This window comes from Passer montanus, unplaced genomic scaffold (genome assembly GCF_014805655.1).
Source record: "Passer montanus isolate IOZ18808 unplaced genomic scaffold, ASM1480565v1 scaffold20, whole genome shotgun sequence".
Taxonomy (NCBI): Eukaryota; Metazoa; Chordata; class Aves; order Passeriformes; family Passeridae; genus Passer; species Passer montanus.
The window spans coordinates 10215442-10233027 of NW_024366592.1; the positions used below are offsets into that span (position 1 = coordinate 10215442).

Sequence of the window (17586 nt, forward strand, 5' to 3'; positions counted from 1 at the left end):
ATGATATGACTTGAGATTTATGAGGGTGACCTGGGTCTAGCACTCCTAGATGGCATTAGAGCAATCTTTTGGCCCAAATCCAGAAAAGAGCATGGTCACTGGTGATATTTAGACAGAACAAAATGTTTTCTTTGCAAACACTAAAACAACAGATATGTTTGTTTGTCTTTAACCTTAACAAGCCCAAGTATCTCACTTTTGGCTTCGTGCCTCTTGGGAACTGACTGGCTCATCATGTTCCTCTCTAGCTGACACTAAAGGGCAAAGAGCATGTTCTTGGAAAATACAGGTGAATGTTTGAAGAATGGATTTCCATAGAAGCAACAAACTATATTGCAAAATACTACCACAAAGTATGGGAGAAGGTGGTTCTCAAAAACACAGAACAAAATTATTTGCAAATAAGCCCCACTACTGCAGTTCTGCTGTAGTGGTTATTTGGTATCGAGGACTAAAGAGCTTTTAACAAACAGGTCTTTTCATATTATCAGGTACTATGAAAAATATGTAGTTATAACTAAACAGAAATCTATCATTTCCCTATACTAACATGTCTCTGTGGTAATGTACAATCTTAAAAATGTGATCAGGCACATTTGATTGTTGCTCTGTGGCTTATTAAAATCCTCATGCTTCAATTACAATTGCTTAACATGGATTCATTTATTTCATTAAGAGCTGATGGCTGCATGAAGCCATCACAGAACTGGTTTCAACCCTTTAATTTGCCTCATCTCAGGTGAGCTCAGTGTACAGGAGAAAATCCAGACAGCAAACATTTCTCTCCGACCCTTTGTCAATAGAATACATTTAGGAGAGGGTGCATCTGAATCCCTCAGGACTCCTGAGGACAAAGCTGTGCTGCATTGAAAATGGTGCAACAGAAGTTGTGCTACCTCTGCATCTGCCTTTGGCTCCTTTTTATTCAGAGGCTCCTGGTCAAGTACAACAGAGCCAGGTTTCAGTCATTTTGCTGCTACATTGTTGCCAGCTGGGCTTAACACACACACAAAAAGAATGAAGTAATTCAGAAACTTGGTCTAAATGTCCAGCTTCATTCTCATGCATGATTTTCTTGACAGCAGCAATTAATATGGGCTGTTAAGTTAGGACTCGCTTAAGGCAGGCAGGGCCTAGGTAAAATGTGTTTACAAGCAGAAAGATCACAATTTCTGGGTAATTTTTAAGGTACATGTCATTCTAAACATGTTTTGAAAAAGGATGCAGAATTTTTCACCAAACTCTAAAAGGAGATGATGTTTCCAAACGCCGTGCTACTGACTGGCTGTGGTGGGACACACAGTTACTCAAAGCACAGGAACTTCCCTTTCAGAGGAGATTTAACCCTGATAATCTTGAGAAAATAAAAAAGAAACCTCCCTTACAAGGTTGCACAAAGACTGGTATTGATAGGAAGTTTTACTTATGAAAAACTGTCCTTGGCTTCACAAATATTTTGTATTCATTTAGATCCCAGTCCAAATCACTCTAGAGACCTGTAAGATTTTCACTGCCTAAAGTAAATCTGGAGCATATCCCTGGAACTTCTTTCTTCCCCTATGGTACAAGTGGGACTATTCAAGTCCATTTTCCAGCCAGCTATTTCTTCTGTCTGTTCGGGAGGTCAGACAGTCTGAACACTTGCATTTGATGGATAAACTCTTTCAGTTAATGTCCTTTTAGGCAGTTGTGAGCTGGGTAATGGGCTTGCCATGCTAAACTGTACCAATTTTTGCTCCTCTGTGTTTAGTGCAACAGTTGCAAGTTCAGAATTATCATTCTCATGCATGATTTTCTTGACAGCAGCAATTAATATGGGCTGTTAAGTTAGGACTCGCTTAAGGCAGGCAGGGCCTAGGTAAAATGTGTTTACAAGCAGAAAGATCACAATTTCTGGGTAATTTTTAAGGCACATGTCATTCTAAACATGTTTTGAAAAAGGATGCAGAATTTTTCACCAAACTCTAAAAGGAGATGATGTTTCCAAACGCCCTGCTACTGACTGGCTGTGGTGGGACAGCCAGTTACTCAAAGCACAGGAACTGTCCCTTTCGGAGGAGATTTAACCCTGATAATCTTGAGAAAATAAAAAAGAAACCTCCCTTACAAGGTTGCACAAAGACTGGTATTGATAGGAAGTTTTACTTATGAAAAACTGTCCTTGGCTTCACAAATATTTTGTATTCATTTAGATCCCAGTCCAAATCACTCTAGAGACCTGTAAGATTTTCACTGCCTAAAGTAAATCTGGAGCATATCCCTGGAACTTCTTTCTTCCCCTATGGTACAAGTGGGACTATTCAAGTCCATTTTCCAGCCAGCTATTTCTTCTGTCTGTTCGGGAGGTCAGACAGTCTGAACACTTGCATTTGATGGATAAACTCTTTCAGTTAATGTCCTTTTAGGCAGTTGTGAGCTGGGTAATGGGCTTGCCATGCTAAACTGTTCCAATTTTTGTTCCTCTGTGTTTAGTGCAACAGTTGCAAGTTCAGATCGAGTGTTGTGGCAATGTTCCTCAGTGTTTGGATGCTGTGCTCCTGCTCTGAGCAGATGGATACAGTAGCAGGAACCAGGCACAGCCAGGGTAATGTGGCTCGAAGCCAGCTGGACAGTCTCATAATTCAGGAGATGCTTGGGCTGCTAAAGTCAGTCAGACCTCCTCTGGCTGGAGTGCTGTCATTTTGGGAGCTTCATGTGCCTTCCTCTTGGCTGGTCCATGAGGTTGGAATAGCTGAGAAAAAGCACTTGAGCACACACTGCCACAACAAGTGCACTGAGCTGGCAAAACATTGTCTTTAGGGCTCTCAGGAGGCCAGCAAAGTGTGTGCCCACTCAGTGTAAAGCATGTGTCTTCTCCTTTTGCCTCTAATTATTGTGAATGTGAGCCTTTTCTTTCTTTGGGTTTAGTGGGTTTTCTCATGTGGTTGGTTTCGGGATTTTTTTTTTTCTTTTTTTTTGGTAGTATGTGTTTTCTTAGCAAACAGCATTTTGAAAAAAAATGCTACTTCCTACACAGTATCTGTACTGTAACTTATGGCATTACACAATACTTCAGGTGGCTCTTTTAAAATTAATTAAAAATTAAGGTTTTCATTTTCTCAATCTCTGCTTATAAAACAATCCATTTTGTTCCAGGATTTGATCTTTGCAGTTCATTGTTTGTTTCCATGCATTAAATTTATTGACAGTGTTTGAAGAAAATCCTATTTGAACCTATAGGTCCCTGCACATCTTCAGTGCTTTTCAATATAAAGTGGCAACTAACGCAAAATAAAAATTTGTGTCTTCCGCTTCAATACTAAAGAAACCACTATGGAATGCTGCTTTTCATTTATTTATAGACCTATATGTAATCTGTACAGCTTTAAGATCAGTCCATAAGGATCTGTATTTTTTGACTGGAGTTTTAATTCCTTCATAATCAGCAAACCAAGTCTTCAGTGTGCCATCAATAATGAATCTATCATTTATTTGGTTGAAAGGGAAACTTTCATCTGCAAAAACAACTGATATATCTATAAAAAACATCTCTGTGAAAATCTAGACTTGCAGGTCTTTAAAAAAACAATGAAATATGTTTTCCTGTAATCAAAACCCAAAAGGGAAACGCTTAAAGCGGCAATAGTTATCTTTACAAAGTAGTAGAAGATGTAGATTTCACTTTCATATGTTAAAATGATTATGTAACTGAAGGTACGCTAAATGTTCCAGAATATTCTGTCCAAAGAGCAATGTGGCTTCACATTCACATGACTGATGTTTTACCCATAACTTCTAAATAACCTGTGAATAATCCAGGATCCTGGAAATTTTCAGCAGCGTTCCTGCTCTACTTGTTCTTGGGAAAGGTGCCGCAAGTGCGAGTGCCTCTGACCTACCTTGATGAGGACGTGGGCTCCGTGATCTGCCTCTGCATCCGAGCATGTCTGATCAGGTGCTCCTTCAGTGCGTTCTGCACCTCTGCTGGTATATCAGGTGAAGTGTGGCTGATTTTCAGCGCAGCTTCAAGCACCTTGGTTGTAGGTTTCCCATTTTCTTTAACTTCCTTTTTCTCGCTGTTCTCCAAAACCTCCGTGGGAGCGCTGGAGCTGCTCTGCGGGACATTACTGGCGCTGGAGGTGAGAGGTTTGCTCCTCCAGCAGGGCCAGCACAACTTCCAAAAGACAAAAAGCGAGACCACCAGCAAGGCGAGCCCGCAGAAGCTGACGACAACTGCTAAGAGACTGACTGAGACATCTAAGGAATTGGAAACAAAAAGCATTGTGACAGACAAACAAGCAGAGAAAAAAAAAATTAAAAATGACACAGGCAAGGAGATAAAATCATTTTTATTATTATGTCTGTGTAGAGCTTTAAAGTCCTATTAAAGGTTGTGAGGTTTTTTTTTCTTTTTCTTTTTGATATCCAAGCCTGTACCTTTAAGATGTTGTTATTTTCTAATATCTGCTTCACAAACATTCCTCTAGTTGCTCAGGCCAAGGGCCAGTATGTGTACCACTCACCACATACTCCTAAGACAACTTTAGGAATTTTCCATCTCAGGAAGTAAGGAAACAATTCCAAAATCTCCCAGCCATTGTTGGCTAAAGATGTTGAGATCAGTAGATGTGAGAAACATTGACCTAGTTTGCTAAAGCAAAGTTATTATAGTCAAACAACCAATATCCTCATTGAGATTTAAAGCAAACACATGAGAATTCTGTTCCCAAATCTAGATTTCTAATTTTGAAAACAAGAACCTATATAGACAGTCTTCTCCTTATGGGTAATGTACACATGCCTTTGCTTACTGGCTTCAGATGGAGGACACAGATGCTGAAAACAACAACAACTTTAATTACGGTCAGAGGTTGTTGATGCTTAGTTCTTTAGAACATATATTTAGAACATCAAGAACACATTGATAGAAAAGTTAAGCCACAGTCGACATTTTCTATCAGTACACATGAAGATAGATTAAATCTAAACTGCTAGGCTGATGTACAAATTTTTTTGAGATTTACCAAACTTCTGACTCTGTGTGCCAACTGCTTCAGAAACATTTTAAACCTTAACATTTAGGCGTAAATAGGAACAAGATAAAGTCTGTCACAAATAAGAGATTTCTGTGGTTAAATCATCAGCTCTGGACTAAGGCTGTGTCAGACCAAGATAGCACAGATATATCAGTATCTAAAATTCTGCTGTGAAAATGCAGCTGGCTTCAGAGAACACAGTGAAATGCCCCGAGCTGTACAGAGATCATGCTGTACACTGAGCCACTCTGGCTGCCCCGTGTTTGACTTTTACTGCCAAAACTGCTTAGAATATCCAATAGCCTGGCCAGAGATAGGAGAACAGATTTCACAGCAACAAAATTCCATGGACACACAGGAATTTTATGAGATGGTGGATCACCAGGACTGCCAGTTGAGCCCTAATTAGGAGTTTTATTCTATGTGACATGCTTACATTTGATTTTTCCAGTATCCTGTAATATTATAACCAAAAAATCCCTTTCCTGTTCAAAACAGCCTTTTATATCCCTTAAAATTTTTCACTAAGCCCTGCTTAAATATTTCTCAAATAATGGCTGCCACTTATTGTTGCAACAAGTTTTGACAGTTTAACAGCTAATACTTTGTATCCATAACTCCAGGCTACAGGCTACTAAACTGAATCACTAGAAAAGTGCAAAGAGAGTTTGAGCATATTTTTATGGATACATGAGCAAAAAGGTATTGATTAGCTCCATGAAACAGTATGTACCTCACTAGTGCTTATGAGAATTGAAGCAGAAAGATGAAGCAGAATGATGAAGATGGAAAGCTGAAGGTGAACATTTGGAAATGTTTTCTTTATTAATATATAATATCCAGATGCATCTCTCAGTAACAAACACCAAACTTACAGACCACTCCTCATGAAAATGTGTGAGAAAAGCAAAAATGTATAGAAAATGTTCTAGTCTGGAGATCATACCCTTCCAGCCAATTCATAGCCATGGATCAGGAATTACAATGTAAATTACCATTTTTAGTGGGTGGTTTGGATGTGCCCTTCTGTTTCAGCAGATGACAGACATTAATATCAAGTAGCCATGGATCAGGAATTACAATAGGTAAATTACCATTTTTAGTGGTTTCAGCAGATGACAGACATTAATATCAAGGAGAGAAGCTCTTGCATGATCTCAGTTATAGGGAATGATCTGTAGTGGGTTGATTGACAGATGCCAGAGGCCCATCAAAGCTGCTCTGTCAGCCCCCTCCTCAGATGGACAGGGGAAAAAATGTAACAAAAAAGTTTGTGTGTCAAGATAAGGACAGGGAGAGATCACTCAGCAGTTACTGCCATGGGCAAAACAGACTTAACTTGGGGAAATAAATTTATTACCAATCAAATCAATGGTGACTAATAAAACCAAGCCATAAACCGCTTTCCTGCACTCCTCCCTTCTTCTGGGGCTCAGCTTCACTCCTGCTTTCTCTGCCTGCCCCCTGCAGCAGCACAGGGGGACAGGCAATGAGGCTGCATCCATTCATCACACACTCTCTCTGCTGCTCCATCCTCTGCAGGGCTCCTACACCCTTGCCCTGCTGCTCTCCTGCAGTGTGTGACACAGGAGCCAGTCCTGCACACAGTGGGAATCCTCACGCACTGCTCCGGGGTCTCCCTGCTGTTGGGAGCAGACCCTTGGGACCACACTGCTCCAGCACAAGCCCACTGCAGGGTCAGGAGTCTTGCCAGCAAACCTGCTCCAGTGAGGGATCCTCTCTCTTTCCACAGGCCCACAGATCCTGCCAGGAGCCTTCTACAGGATGGGCTCCTCAAAGGGTCATGGCCTCCTTTGGGAATTCACCTGCTTTGGGATTGGGATGGGCTGCAACAGTGGGAGGCACCTCACTCTCACACCTGGAGCTCCTCCTCTCCTCCTTCTTCACAGACCTTGGTGTCTGCAGAGTTTTTCCTCACAAATTCTCACTCCCCTCCTCCAGCTGCTGATACACAGTAGATTTTTTTTTCTCCCCTCTGAAAAACATTTTCCTGCAACCCCTGTGTCTGGGGGGCTCAACCTCGGCCATCCTGGAGCCAGCTGGCCTTGGTTCTGTTGGATGTAGGGGAAGCTTCCAGAAGCTTCTCACAGAAACTCCCCTCCTGCTACCAAAACCTGGCCAGGCAAACCCAATGTACAGTCAAAAGCAAATTTAATATATCCACACAGAGGTAGGCCTCACTGAAGAACTTTCTTTAATAGATTGAACCAGACTAATTGTCAGGCAACCTGGCCAAATTTTTTTTCGATTCTCAAGGAGTGACAAAAAGTGGAACTCTTGAAAATGTTGATGGTCTGTCAGAAATAAATAAAAATTAAGAAAAAAAAAGAGAAGAAAACAAAAAATAAAATCAATTTTGGGTGATTTGCAATATTGCCAGCTCAGTTTAGGGACAGTTGGCATAATTAGGTTATATTTTGAGAGGAAGACTTTTAGAACTGAAAATTATAGGGTTTTTTTTCCATTTGGAAAATGTTGAAGGAGGATGTTTTAACAACTTTGAAACTGCTGGAAACATTTCAAAACCAGAAATATGAAAATTGATCCCTTCCAGCAGAGCTTCAATTTGATGAATAGATACTATCAGCTGAAAAACATTGCATCAAAGCATTTCTAGCCAATTCTAATTTAAGTTTTTCACTGCAAGACATTTTTCAAGCCTTCAAATAACTTCTTGTCTCCTTTCAACACCTACTCCTGTACTTCAACTTTCTCTAAGCTGTTTTTCTGGATTTCCATTAAGCTACTTCAAAGTTGAAAAAGTTCCCAAAATCTTTACAGAAAATATGTTTTATATCTGTAAAATAATCCCATGAAATATAGAAAGTCTCACAAGCAGAGATAAGGAACTAATTCTATAAACAATAGTAGTCTCAATTTTTTTTTGCTATTTTATTAATAAATTAAACAGCCTCACATATTGAATTTCATAGTGCAACAAATACAGGAAATATTTGAATGGCAAGAAAAATTACCAAAAAATAGTTCTTTACGGAAAACTAGTTAATGACATTTATTTGCACAGCTGCTGAAAATCAATCACTATGCCATGAAATAAAAATGGACTTCCTTCTGTTAGTCACTCAACTGAGCAATTATGAGACATTTGTAGTTATGTCAAGAGTGAAATCATCTGAAGAGCAGTCAAACCCTTTGTGTGTTGGGCTGGATATGCCTCTTATATTAAGGTTTTATAGGAAGATTGGTTGAAAAATGTAGAACATTAAGAAGAAGTTCTGAAGGCCTGGAGCTTCTTCACATCCCTGCCAAGGAATCCTGATTGGGAAGAAAAGTGGGTGCTCTAGGATGGATTTGCCATCAGAGCAGGGTTGCACTTCACATACCAAAGTATTATTTTGATATAACTGGTGACAAATTCAAAGACTGCCCACGTTTTTAAGGACAGAGGAGATAATGCTGGGACAACATTAATTGTCAACATTGTGAGTAATGTTCTCACTGCTCCAAAAGAAAACAAAGACAATCTTGCACAACTCTTTCTGAACTGGTAATTGCAGATTGTCTGCCATGATTGAGATTTACACAGAACATGACATCCCTCTGAAAATTCAGAAATATTACGGGATTATGCATTTCCCATTCTTGTTGTCATGCTTGGTGTACTTAGGAACGTCAAGAAGACCTTTTTTTCTCATACCATCTCCTTCTGGTCAGTGGGAGATCTTCCAATGACTTCATTTCACTCTTGGTCAACTCCCTTTACTGAACTTTGTCCTAAATGTCGTATTTGTAGTCTTGATAAAATTTAGTAACTAAAAGCATCCTGTTTCCTCATGGTTTTGTGTTTAAAACTACCCTTTCAGGATATGAAAATTTGGACAATTTTATATTTCTCATTTAAGAAAGGCATGTCTATTGAGAAGCCTCAAAAATTCTCTGTATTTTTATAAACATCCTCTGATACATTTCTACCATAAAAGTGTCCTTGACAGCCAGATTTTGTATCAGGCAAATACTTCAGAAACATCCCCATGGTGTTGCTTTTTAAATTTCTTTTCTGGATGCTAGGTAATGTCTTGAGCATTGGATTTGGTACTACGGATTTCAAAAAGTTTTTGTTTGGAACTTGGCTCAGAAAAGATCTGCCCATGGATCCTTATGTCTTGAGCATTGGGTTTGGTACTATGGATTTCAAAAAGTTTTTGTTTGGAACTTGGCTCAGAAAAGATCTGCCCATGGATTCTTTTGCAAACATGCACATTGGCAGACTTCCATTTAAAACCAAATTAAGGTCACTTACATTTTAGGCAACATATGCCTCATGAGGCTGAATTTGGAAAAACATACTCCACAAACCTGTGATATTGAGTGGAGAGAGAAGCACCATACGGTGCTGTGATGTGGATGCCCAGGTGTATGAGGATCAGACACATCTGATATGAACCACATTAAAGAGAATGGATTCTTCCCAGAAAAGGAGCAGGGGTGAAAGAAACACCTGGGGAAAGGAGGGATCTAGTCTCTTCTGGCCCATTTCTTTGTCTACATCTGGTCTTGGTTCTCTTGAGAATATTTAAAAGGCAATGTCTGCAACCTGTGTTCAAACATATTTTTCTTTAACTTTGAATTTGTTCTGTTGTTCATCAAGCTGTAAGGTACTTCATCCTTTCCATAATAAAGGAAGTCTTGTGTAACACCAGGATTCAGCTCAATCGGATAAACTAATGTCTCTGATTTTCTAGGATTTGAAGGGAAGCAGGGCCTTTATAAATAATAAAAGGTCTGGGGCCAATAAATCTCCCCTATCCCCATGTAGAAGAACTAGTTGGTCCAACCCATCATTTCTGCTGTTCAGTTTTCCTTGGAGAAATTTTAAGCACATAAAAACTTGCTGGTATTAATTTTTACTGTGCATTAGCAGATCTTCCACAATTACCCCTGTCTCATCCAAATCCCTTCAGATGGGGACACAAAGTGCTAGCATGCCTCAGAAAGTGGCAGGTGCAGAGTCTTGTATTTTCTCTCTCAATCTGAACCTGTCAAAACACCTGACTTCTATCAAATGCAAAAAAAAGCTTTTCACTTAAAAGTGTGGGTGTGACCTCCTCTCCTGTTCTCATGGAGAAGCATCCTTAGAAGATCTTCCTCAGACTTTTACTCTGGCCTTATTGTGAATGTGTTCCCTTCCTGTTAATTCATTCTGGTGTCTGAATTTGTTCCACACAGTCACCACTATCTTCTGGCTGGTAGATCACTTCTTAATGGTAGCAGAACTCTGTGATAGCTTTTTTCCTGACAGGAGGGGAGACAAATGAATTCAGGGATCACTGTGATTTACTACATGATCACAGCAAGCAGAATTATTAATCTTTTGTCAAAATCAATTTATCTAAGCTATATTAGAGATGATGGGTCTCACTTTTGCCTGGCTGGGTCTGTACATTATTGGTCTTCACTCTCAAGGCTCTTTCTGGCCTAGATGCTTTTCTGCTTGTTGACTCTCACTGAATCTCAACAGGAGGGACCCTGTGCTACACCCACACCTGCCCATTTAGCTTTCCATTAAATGAAAAAAACCTACAGCCTTATGCTTTGTCCCATATAGTTCTCACACTTTTGAGGATCTCTGTGTCTGCAAGAAACCCTCACTATCCTCTTTGAATTAGAACACACCATGAGCTCACTGGGCTGCTGTTCACCATAAACTGTAAGGAGGTTCATGCAGCTCAAGTGTCATCTTTGAATTGCCATGGCTATGTTTATTCTTACTCAGCATTATATAACAAACATCTCACACATATGACAGGACCCAGGGAAACACTATGTCTCCATCATCTTTACAGATTTGTTCTCCATATGGTATAAATCTTTCTGTATTTTCCCCCATATTTCATTATGAAATGTGTATAGAGTAAGATTCTTTTGTAAACCTCTTGTTTTTCCTGTGTATCGCTGCTGTCTGCATTGTTGTGACTGCCTTCAGTTTTGCTGTAAATAAATCTGGTCTCAGTGGTACATTTACCCGATGGTACAAATCTTTCTGTATTTCCCCCCTGTATTTCATTATGAAATGTGTATAGAGTAAGATTCTTTTGTAAACCTCTTGTTTTTCCTGTGTATCGCTGCTGTCTGCATTGTTGTGACTGCCTTCAGTTTTGCTGTAAATAAATCTGGTCTCAGTGGTACATTTACCCTCCCTGTTTTGCCTTTATGCTGCTGAATTAGATGCATTTCTGGTTTTCACAGCTTTTTAACACTGATTTTGTAAGTTATGTTTTTTGGTAACCTTGCACTTCTTTTCCCACCAAGTCTTATTTCTCTGATAGTAACATTGATCTAACCAGGTGATGAACTGTATGGTAAATAGTTTGGTTGGTCTGTTAGCTGTTAAAATGTTTATTATTTGATTTTTCTCACATTCCCCTCTAGCAGAGACACTGTTTCATTTCTCTGTAACAGAATGCTCACTTGTTTCACATGACAGTTACTTAATCACAAAGAAAAATTCTCCTTTCTTGTATGACAGTCTGATCACAGTAGCCTTCACATTTGTCCAAGCCATTTCTCATCCCCTTCATGCTTACTTTGGCACAGTTGAGCAGAATTTAAAAGCACTCTGTGGGGTAAATCTGTTCTTCCCCCTCCCCTAAATAGATCCAGGCAGTGCAAGCACAGCCACAACTCACTCTGTGGATGTGCGTGCACTGTGTGCCTGAACACAGCGTGTTCAAAGGAACCAGGACTAAATGTAAACTAAATCAGCTGCCATCCAGCAGGCTGAGAGCTGTCAGAGAAGCTTCTGACAGCCAACAGGAGGCACATGGCAGCTACAATAAGAGGACACAAGACATTGCTCTCCATGGAAGAGTGAGCCTGTATTACAGCCTGGTCATGTGCAGGATGCTCCAGCGCTTTCTTACTCCCTCTGTACTTTTATAGCAAATTGTAAATCATGGGTAGGGTTAAAAACTTGGTAGGTTAAACTGTTATGTTAACAGAATAACTGTCAGTAGAATATTTACATGAATAACAAATGATCCCCTAGAAGCTGATGCTCTTTGCATGGTCAGCTTTCAAAAATCAATTGTCTGACAAGCAAAGGAGCAAGAGTGAACATCACTCTCAAGATATTCACTACCCACTCTAGTGGGCTAAAATATGCCCTCAATGTTTATAGCAGAGCTGGGTTTCCAGCTCTGTAATAAACATTTTTCACCCATGGGAGCTGATAATGAGAGAGTAAAGTTTTGCATGACCAGCAGGCTTAAAAAAAGGCAAAGAGCACAAAGTACCCACCATTTTCAGAGGACATAAAATGAATTTTAAGCATGTGTCCCTAGAGCAGAATGTCCAAACTCCTCTCATTATGCTGTATGCAACTGGCTTAATTTTCAGAAATGCTCACAACTGGGACCTTTGATGTGCTTGGTTCCACTGAAAATGAGGAGGGATGCTTAGCTGGGAAAAATTAATTAGAGTCCTTTGTTAATGAGATAACCTGAGCCAAGACACTGGTATAACCACGTTGCATATATGAGTTTGGGACAGTTATAGAAAATTAATAATTTAATACGTTTAGCGATAAATTTTATTATGTGAAATCCTGCACATCCAGCTCCCATTTATTTTCCACCTAAACTCTTATAATTTACATCTTAGTTATTGTGCCCAAATGTACATGAGGTGTGAAATAAAAACAAAACAGCTGCACATCTAATTGTGCATTTTGCCAAAAATGCTATAACTTTCCGAAGAAAGCTCACAGTCATCTAATCATACAAAGAAAGGTACTATAAATGTAAACAGCCTCCTAATCTTTTCACTTGAGCATTCCCCTGAGATGAGCAAATTAATAGTTCTTGTCATTACTGGTGCAGAAAATATAACAGCAGATGTCTATATTCACTTGTCTAAAGTTCTTAGAAATTTATAAAATTTTCTGTCTCATGACGATTATTTGCTATGAGTTCTGTAGATTGATTGTTCATTACACTAAATGTGATTACCCCTTCTTGACCCAAGCAGTAATTGAGGGTCCTAAGGTGTTAGTGCTGGCACTGAGAGGGAAAAACCTGTTGAATAATCAGTCATTTCCTTGATGCAAACCAATCCGCTCCCTTATTGGCAGGAAACCTGAATATCTCTCCTTTCTTGTTGTCACTTTCTGCTTTGTTGCTTCATTTTTTTACACTTTGCCTTCCCAGAGCCATACTTACTATGTTTATTTCTGACTGTATCTCCGGCTTCCTATTGTTTGTTTGTTTATCTTTTTTATGCTTCTTTCTCTCATCTAGGCATATACACTATTAAAAAAAAGTCACTGCCCACCATCTCTTCTTCCCTCTGAAACTTCTTGTGTCATGGAGTCAATATTGTCTCATATTTTGCTTTGAGCCTGTGATTGGGTGATGCATCTTCTGCCTCAAGTAGCTAATTCCTCTGAGAAGCTTGGCTGCTTTTCATGGTCTAGCTGAGCAGAAAGCTATCACCACACTCACTAACATAACCATACCAATGCAGTTCCGGCTGCATTTCACAGTGTTTGCAACTTCCAGAACATGTTTTTATCCTTATATTAAATAAAAATGGTCTCCCTTCCTTTTCACCATCTGCTCTTTTACTTTTTGAAAGATTGCTTGCACTGCTCTTTCCTTTTCAAATATGTGTCTCCTCATGGTTTACAGAATCAGAGAATATTCTGAGTTGGAAGGCACCCACAAGGCGATCCTAGTCCAACGCCTAGCCCTGAACATGACTATCCCCAAGAATCACACCATGTGCCTGGAAGCATTCTCCAAATGCTTCTTGAGCTCTGTCAGGCTTGGTACTGTTTAGACTTCTCTCCTTTAGTGACATCTCATTAGTGTTTTTGCCTATTCTACCTTTGTGATACTTTTAGGTATCCTTTTGAGACGAAGAAAACGGAATCAACTTAACATTTCCACCTTTAATGAAGAGGATCTGTGATTGTTCAGGGCTCTGGACACTGTTAGTTTTATCCATAGAGATGACAAGGAACTCTATGTGGATTTGAAGAGGAGATATGGCATGGCTTACCTTTCAATGACACCACTTCTTGCAGCTTAAACAGTATTTAGAGTATTTCTGCTCATAAAATTGATACAAGTTATATTTATGTCTTGTCTACCTAAGTGTTTACATGTTAAAATATTGTCAATTATCAGCAATGACAGTGTCTGGTTCTCCTCTGGAGTATTACTGTATGTTTAATACTCTATATTATTATAGAGTATTACTATATGATCATTAGCAGTGTTATTAATGAGATAACGCTCAATATACTGTGCATCTCAATAAAGCTGACAACCAGCATCTAATACTGGTTTGCTTTTAAGGGGAAAAAGTGAGATTCAGGAATTCAGCTGAGATGTGGCACCCAGTGGTTCCAGCTCCTGTTAACTATATTTTTTCCCTAATCCAACAACTGTAAGGTAGTTAGGGGTTACAAATGGAAACCCAAGATAATTGTTGACTTTCAAAAAATGTTTAAAAAGAAGCTTGTCTTATACACAATGCAACATTGAACCAAGTGTTGAAGATTCACATTTTCAAAACAGCAGATCTTGGTTTACCTCCTGGAATGTTTTGTGTCCTTCATATCTCACCTGTTTATACACCGACTTTGCAGAGCCAAATTTTCCAGGCTCCATAGGGTAATGCTGTTTTCATTCAACCTTCTACCATTCAGACCATGAAGACTAACACAGAGCGTGATCAGAATATTCATGATCCGTGCTGGAGGAAAGGCTGCAGCCCCCTCTCCCCTCCTTGCCTTGCTGCCCTGCCCCGGTGGCTGGGTTGTGCTGGGCTGACTCGGCAGGGTCAGACAACAGAGATTTTCATCTGAGATACTACAAATAACCCGAAATTTGCAGTAAAATATGTGGGTATTCAAAGAAAAGAAAATGACAACCAAAAGCCCATCAGCTGCAGTGGCAGCGTCAGAGCAGCTGGGGCACATGCTGAGAACTTGCTGCTTTACATGACCCAGTGTTAATTTAATTTGCACTTGGCATTTGCTGGCCATAATGCAAGCTGTTAATTTGCATTTATGGATAGACAGTAGAGGTTATCAATCCCACCTAGCAGAAACTAAGCCCAAAACTTTGAGCAACTTTCAAGCCCTGTCCTAAAAATAAGTGCCGAGGAAAACAAGGTGTCCAGAGAGCATCACACAGGATAATGTAAAAGTGCAGAGTTGGTTCCAAAAGGTGCAGAAAATCCAGATATCAGGCATCAAAGGCATCACTATTAGGACTCAAAATCTTAGTTTCAATATGACAATTTTTCTGAATTTGGAATGTTTAAATTAACCCACATTTTCTCCTTCCACCCTACCCAAATTTTCCTGGGCAAGTGTCCTGGGCCAGACCGAATCTCTGCCCTGACTCCACAGGTTCCCACTGCCTGTCAGACGGCTCTCCTGCCTCCCCCAGCGATGAGCGGAGAGGATGCAAAACGCTCAAGCCCCACTCAGAAAGGGGAGACTGCGGGATGTGCCGAGCTGCGCCCCGAGCCCTGCTGCCTGCCCGCACTGCCCGCCGCCCAACCTGTTGCCCGGGTCCCAATGTCACTCGCCAAACGCAGAGACGGCCGGGGACAAGAGAGGGAGAGCGGGTGCAGCCCACGCGTGGCGCGCCCGGCGCACGGAACCGCTGCCCACCCGTGACAAGAGAAGGGAGCGCAGCCCTCTGCCCGCTGCGCACCCGTGACAGGAGCAGGGAGCGCAGCCCTCTGCCCGCTGCCCACCCGTGACAGGAGCAGGGAGCGCAGCCCTCTGCCCGCTGCCCACCCGTGACAGGAGCACGGAGCGCAGCCCTCGCCGACACACGCAGCATCAGCCCGGCGCCGGGCTGTCCGTACAGACAAACTCCCGTCGTGGGGAAAACCTTGCCGGAGCGGAGCTGCGAGCGGCAAATGAGCGAGCTGCGCGGGTACGGGGCCGTCTCTGGCGGCGATTTCTGTCCCCTCGGCACCTGTCCGCGCTCCCCGGCCGCACGCCCGCACCCTCGCCCGCTGCCCCACGTTTGCCCCGCAGCGCCGGTGCCCGCCCGGCGCTCCCGGCGCTCCTCGGCAGCCTCGGCGGGCTGCGAGAGCGAGCGGATTTTCAAGCGGGCTGCGTGCCTGCCCCCACCCCGTCCGCCCCCTCCGCACGCAGGGAAGGCGAAGGAAAAAGTTGCGCTCTCCGGCCGCCCACGCCTCGCTGTCCGCCCCGCGGTACCTGTGCCGCCGATGCCCTGCCGGGCGCTCTCCAGGGGGAAGATGCCGGCGCACTTCTCCCGCTCCACCTGCCCGCCCAGGCACAGCTCCGAGATGATCTGCAGCGCCTTGTGGCAGAGGCTGCCCACGCCGTCCTCCGCCGGGAAACTCATCGTGTGGCCCGGCCGCCGCCGCTAGGCCATGGCCGGCGCGGGACGGCTCCGCGCCCGACCCGCGCTGCCTCCCGCGGGGAGCGGAGCGGCACCGAAAAATAAACAGAGGGGGAAAAAAAATAAACATCCACTTAGCAACGCCTTTTGTGGCTCCGGGCTCCGGCAGGCGGCTCGGCCAATGGCAGCCCGGCGCGGGGGGCGGGGGGCCCTCGCATCCCCCGGGAAACTTTTCCTTCCCCCGCCCCGCCGCCCCGCTCGGTGCGGAGCGGTGGGCGGAGCGCTGTCCCCTCCCGGCCGCAGGACCCCGGCCCCGGGGACAGCGGGGACAGCGAGGACAGCGGGGACAGCGGGGCGCTCGGGGCGCAGCTCCTCGGCCGCTCATCGCGCCGCCAGCCCGAAGCGGAGCCGGCTCCCCACCGCTCCGCTCGTTCTTCCCCCAGCGCTTTTTCCGAGGTGACCTCGGCGCGCTGATCTTCAGCGCGGGCTTCAGAGCAACTTCATTGACCAAACCACCGTCTCCACTCCGCTTCTCCGCAGCGGACGGTTGATTCAGTCAATTTCTTTAACTTCTAAAGGAGTTACAGGAACCTTACGGTTGTCTGGTCTGTTTCCTCTACAAATTCTGTAAAGTTGGGTTATTTTATAGGTAAAAAAAGTTGCGGCTACGATGTATGTCTGAATATACTTCTAAAAATCAGCGCAGCGTATACCACTAGTGGTTGTTTCAGTTATTGGCTGTGGAGCTGAATCAGGCTTCATCTGTTAACTTGTTCATCTACTTACTGAAATTCTGACACAATTTTTTGTTCCTGAGGGAAAATTCCTCTAGTTCGGTATCATACATATGTCTTGCAATGCTTAATTCTAACTAGGCATAGATGGAAGGGTGTCTGCCAGCAGTTTACTTAGCAGCACTGCCTGTATTCTGCTGCTTGGGTGTCTTGGTTTCATAGGCACGAGAAATTAACTTCTGTACCGCTGTGCTTTTTTTCCCCTCTGGATTTTGAATTTTTTATCTGTTACCTGTAAATAAATATCTCTAGCAAACTGTCAGGTTTAACAGTTGAAAACTTTAAAACCATCCTTTGATAGCTGAATTACAAAATAAGAAAATGAATTATGATTTCAGTCTTAATTCTGAAATTCTATATTTTATATAGCATAGATACTTGTTAAAAACTCCAGAAGATACTTCT

At 42.3% G+C, this 17586-nt stretch overlaps 1 protein-coding gene across 1 annotated transcript in view; it reads right to left on the minus strand.

The window, feature by feature from the left end:
* Nucleotides 1–16479, minus strand: part of SYT10 (synaptotagmin 10) — a 41038-nt gene extending 24559 nt beyond the window's left edge. The window contains exons 1-2 of the mRNA XM_039708315.1: nucleotides 16240–16479; nucleotides 3879–4236 (exon numbers count right to left, since the gene is read on the minus strand). Coding sequence (XP_039564249.1) covers nucleotides 3879–4236; nucleotides 16240–16390 — 509 coding nt within the window. The 5' untranslated portion in view covers nucleotides 16391–16479. The remainder of the gene's footprint in view (nucleotides 1–3878; nucleotides 4237–16239) is intronic.
* Nucleotides 16480–17586: the final 1107 nt, after the last annotated feature.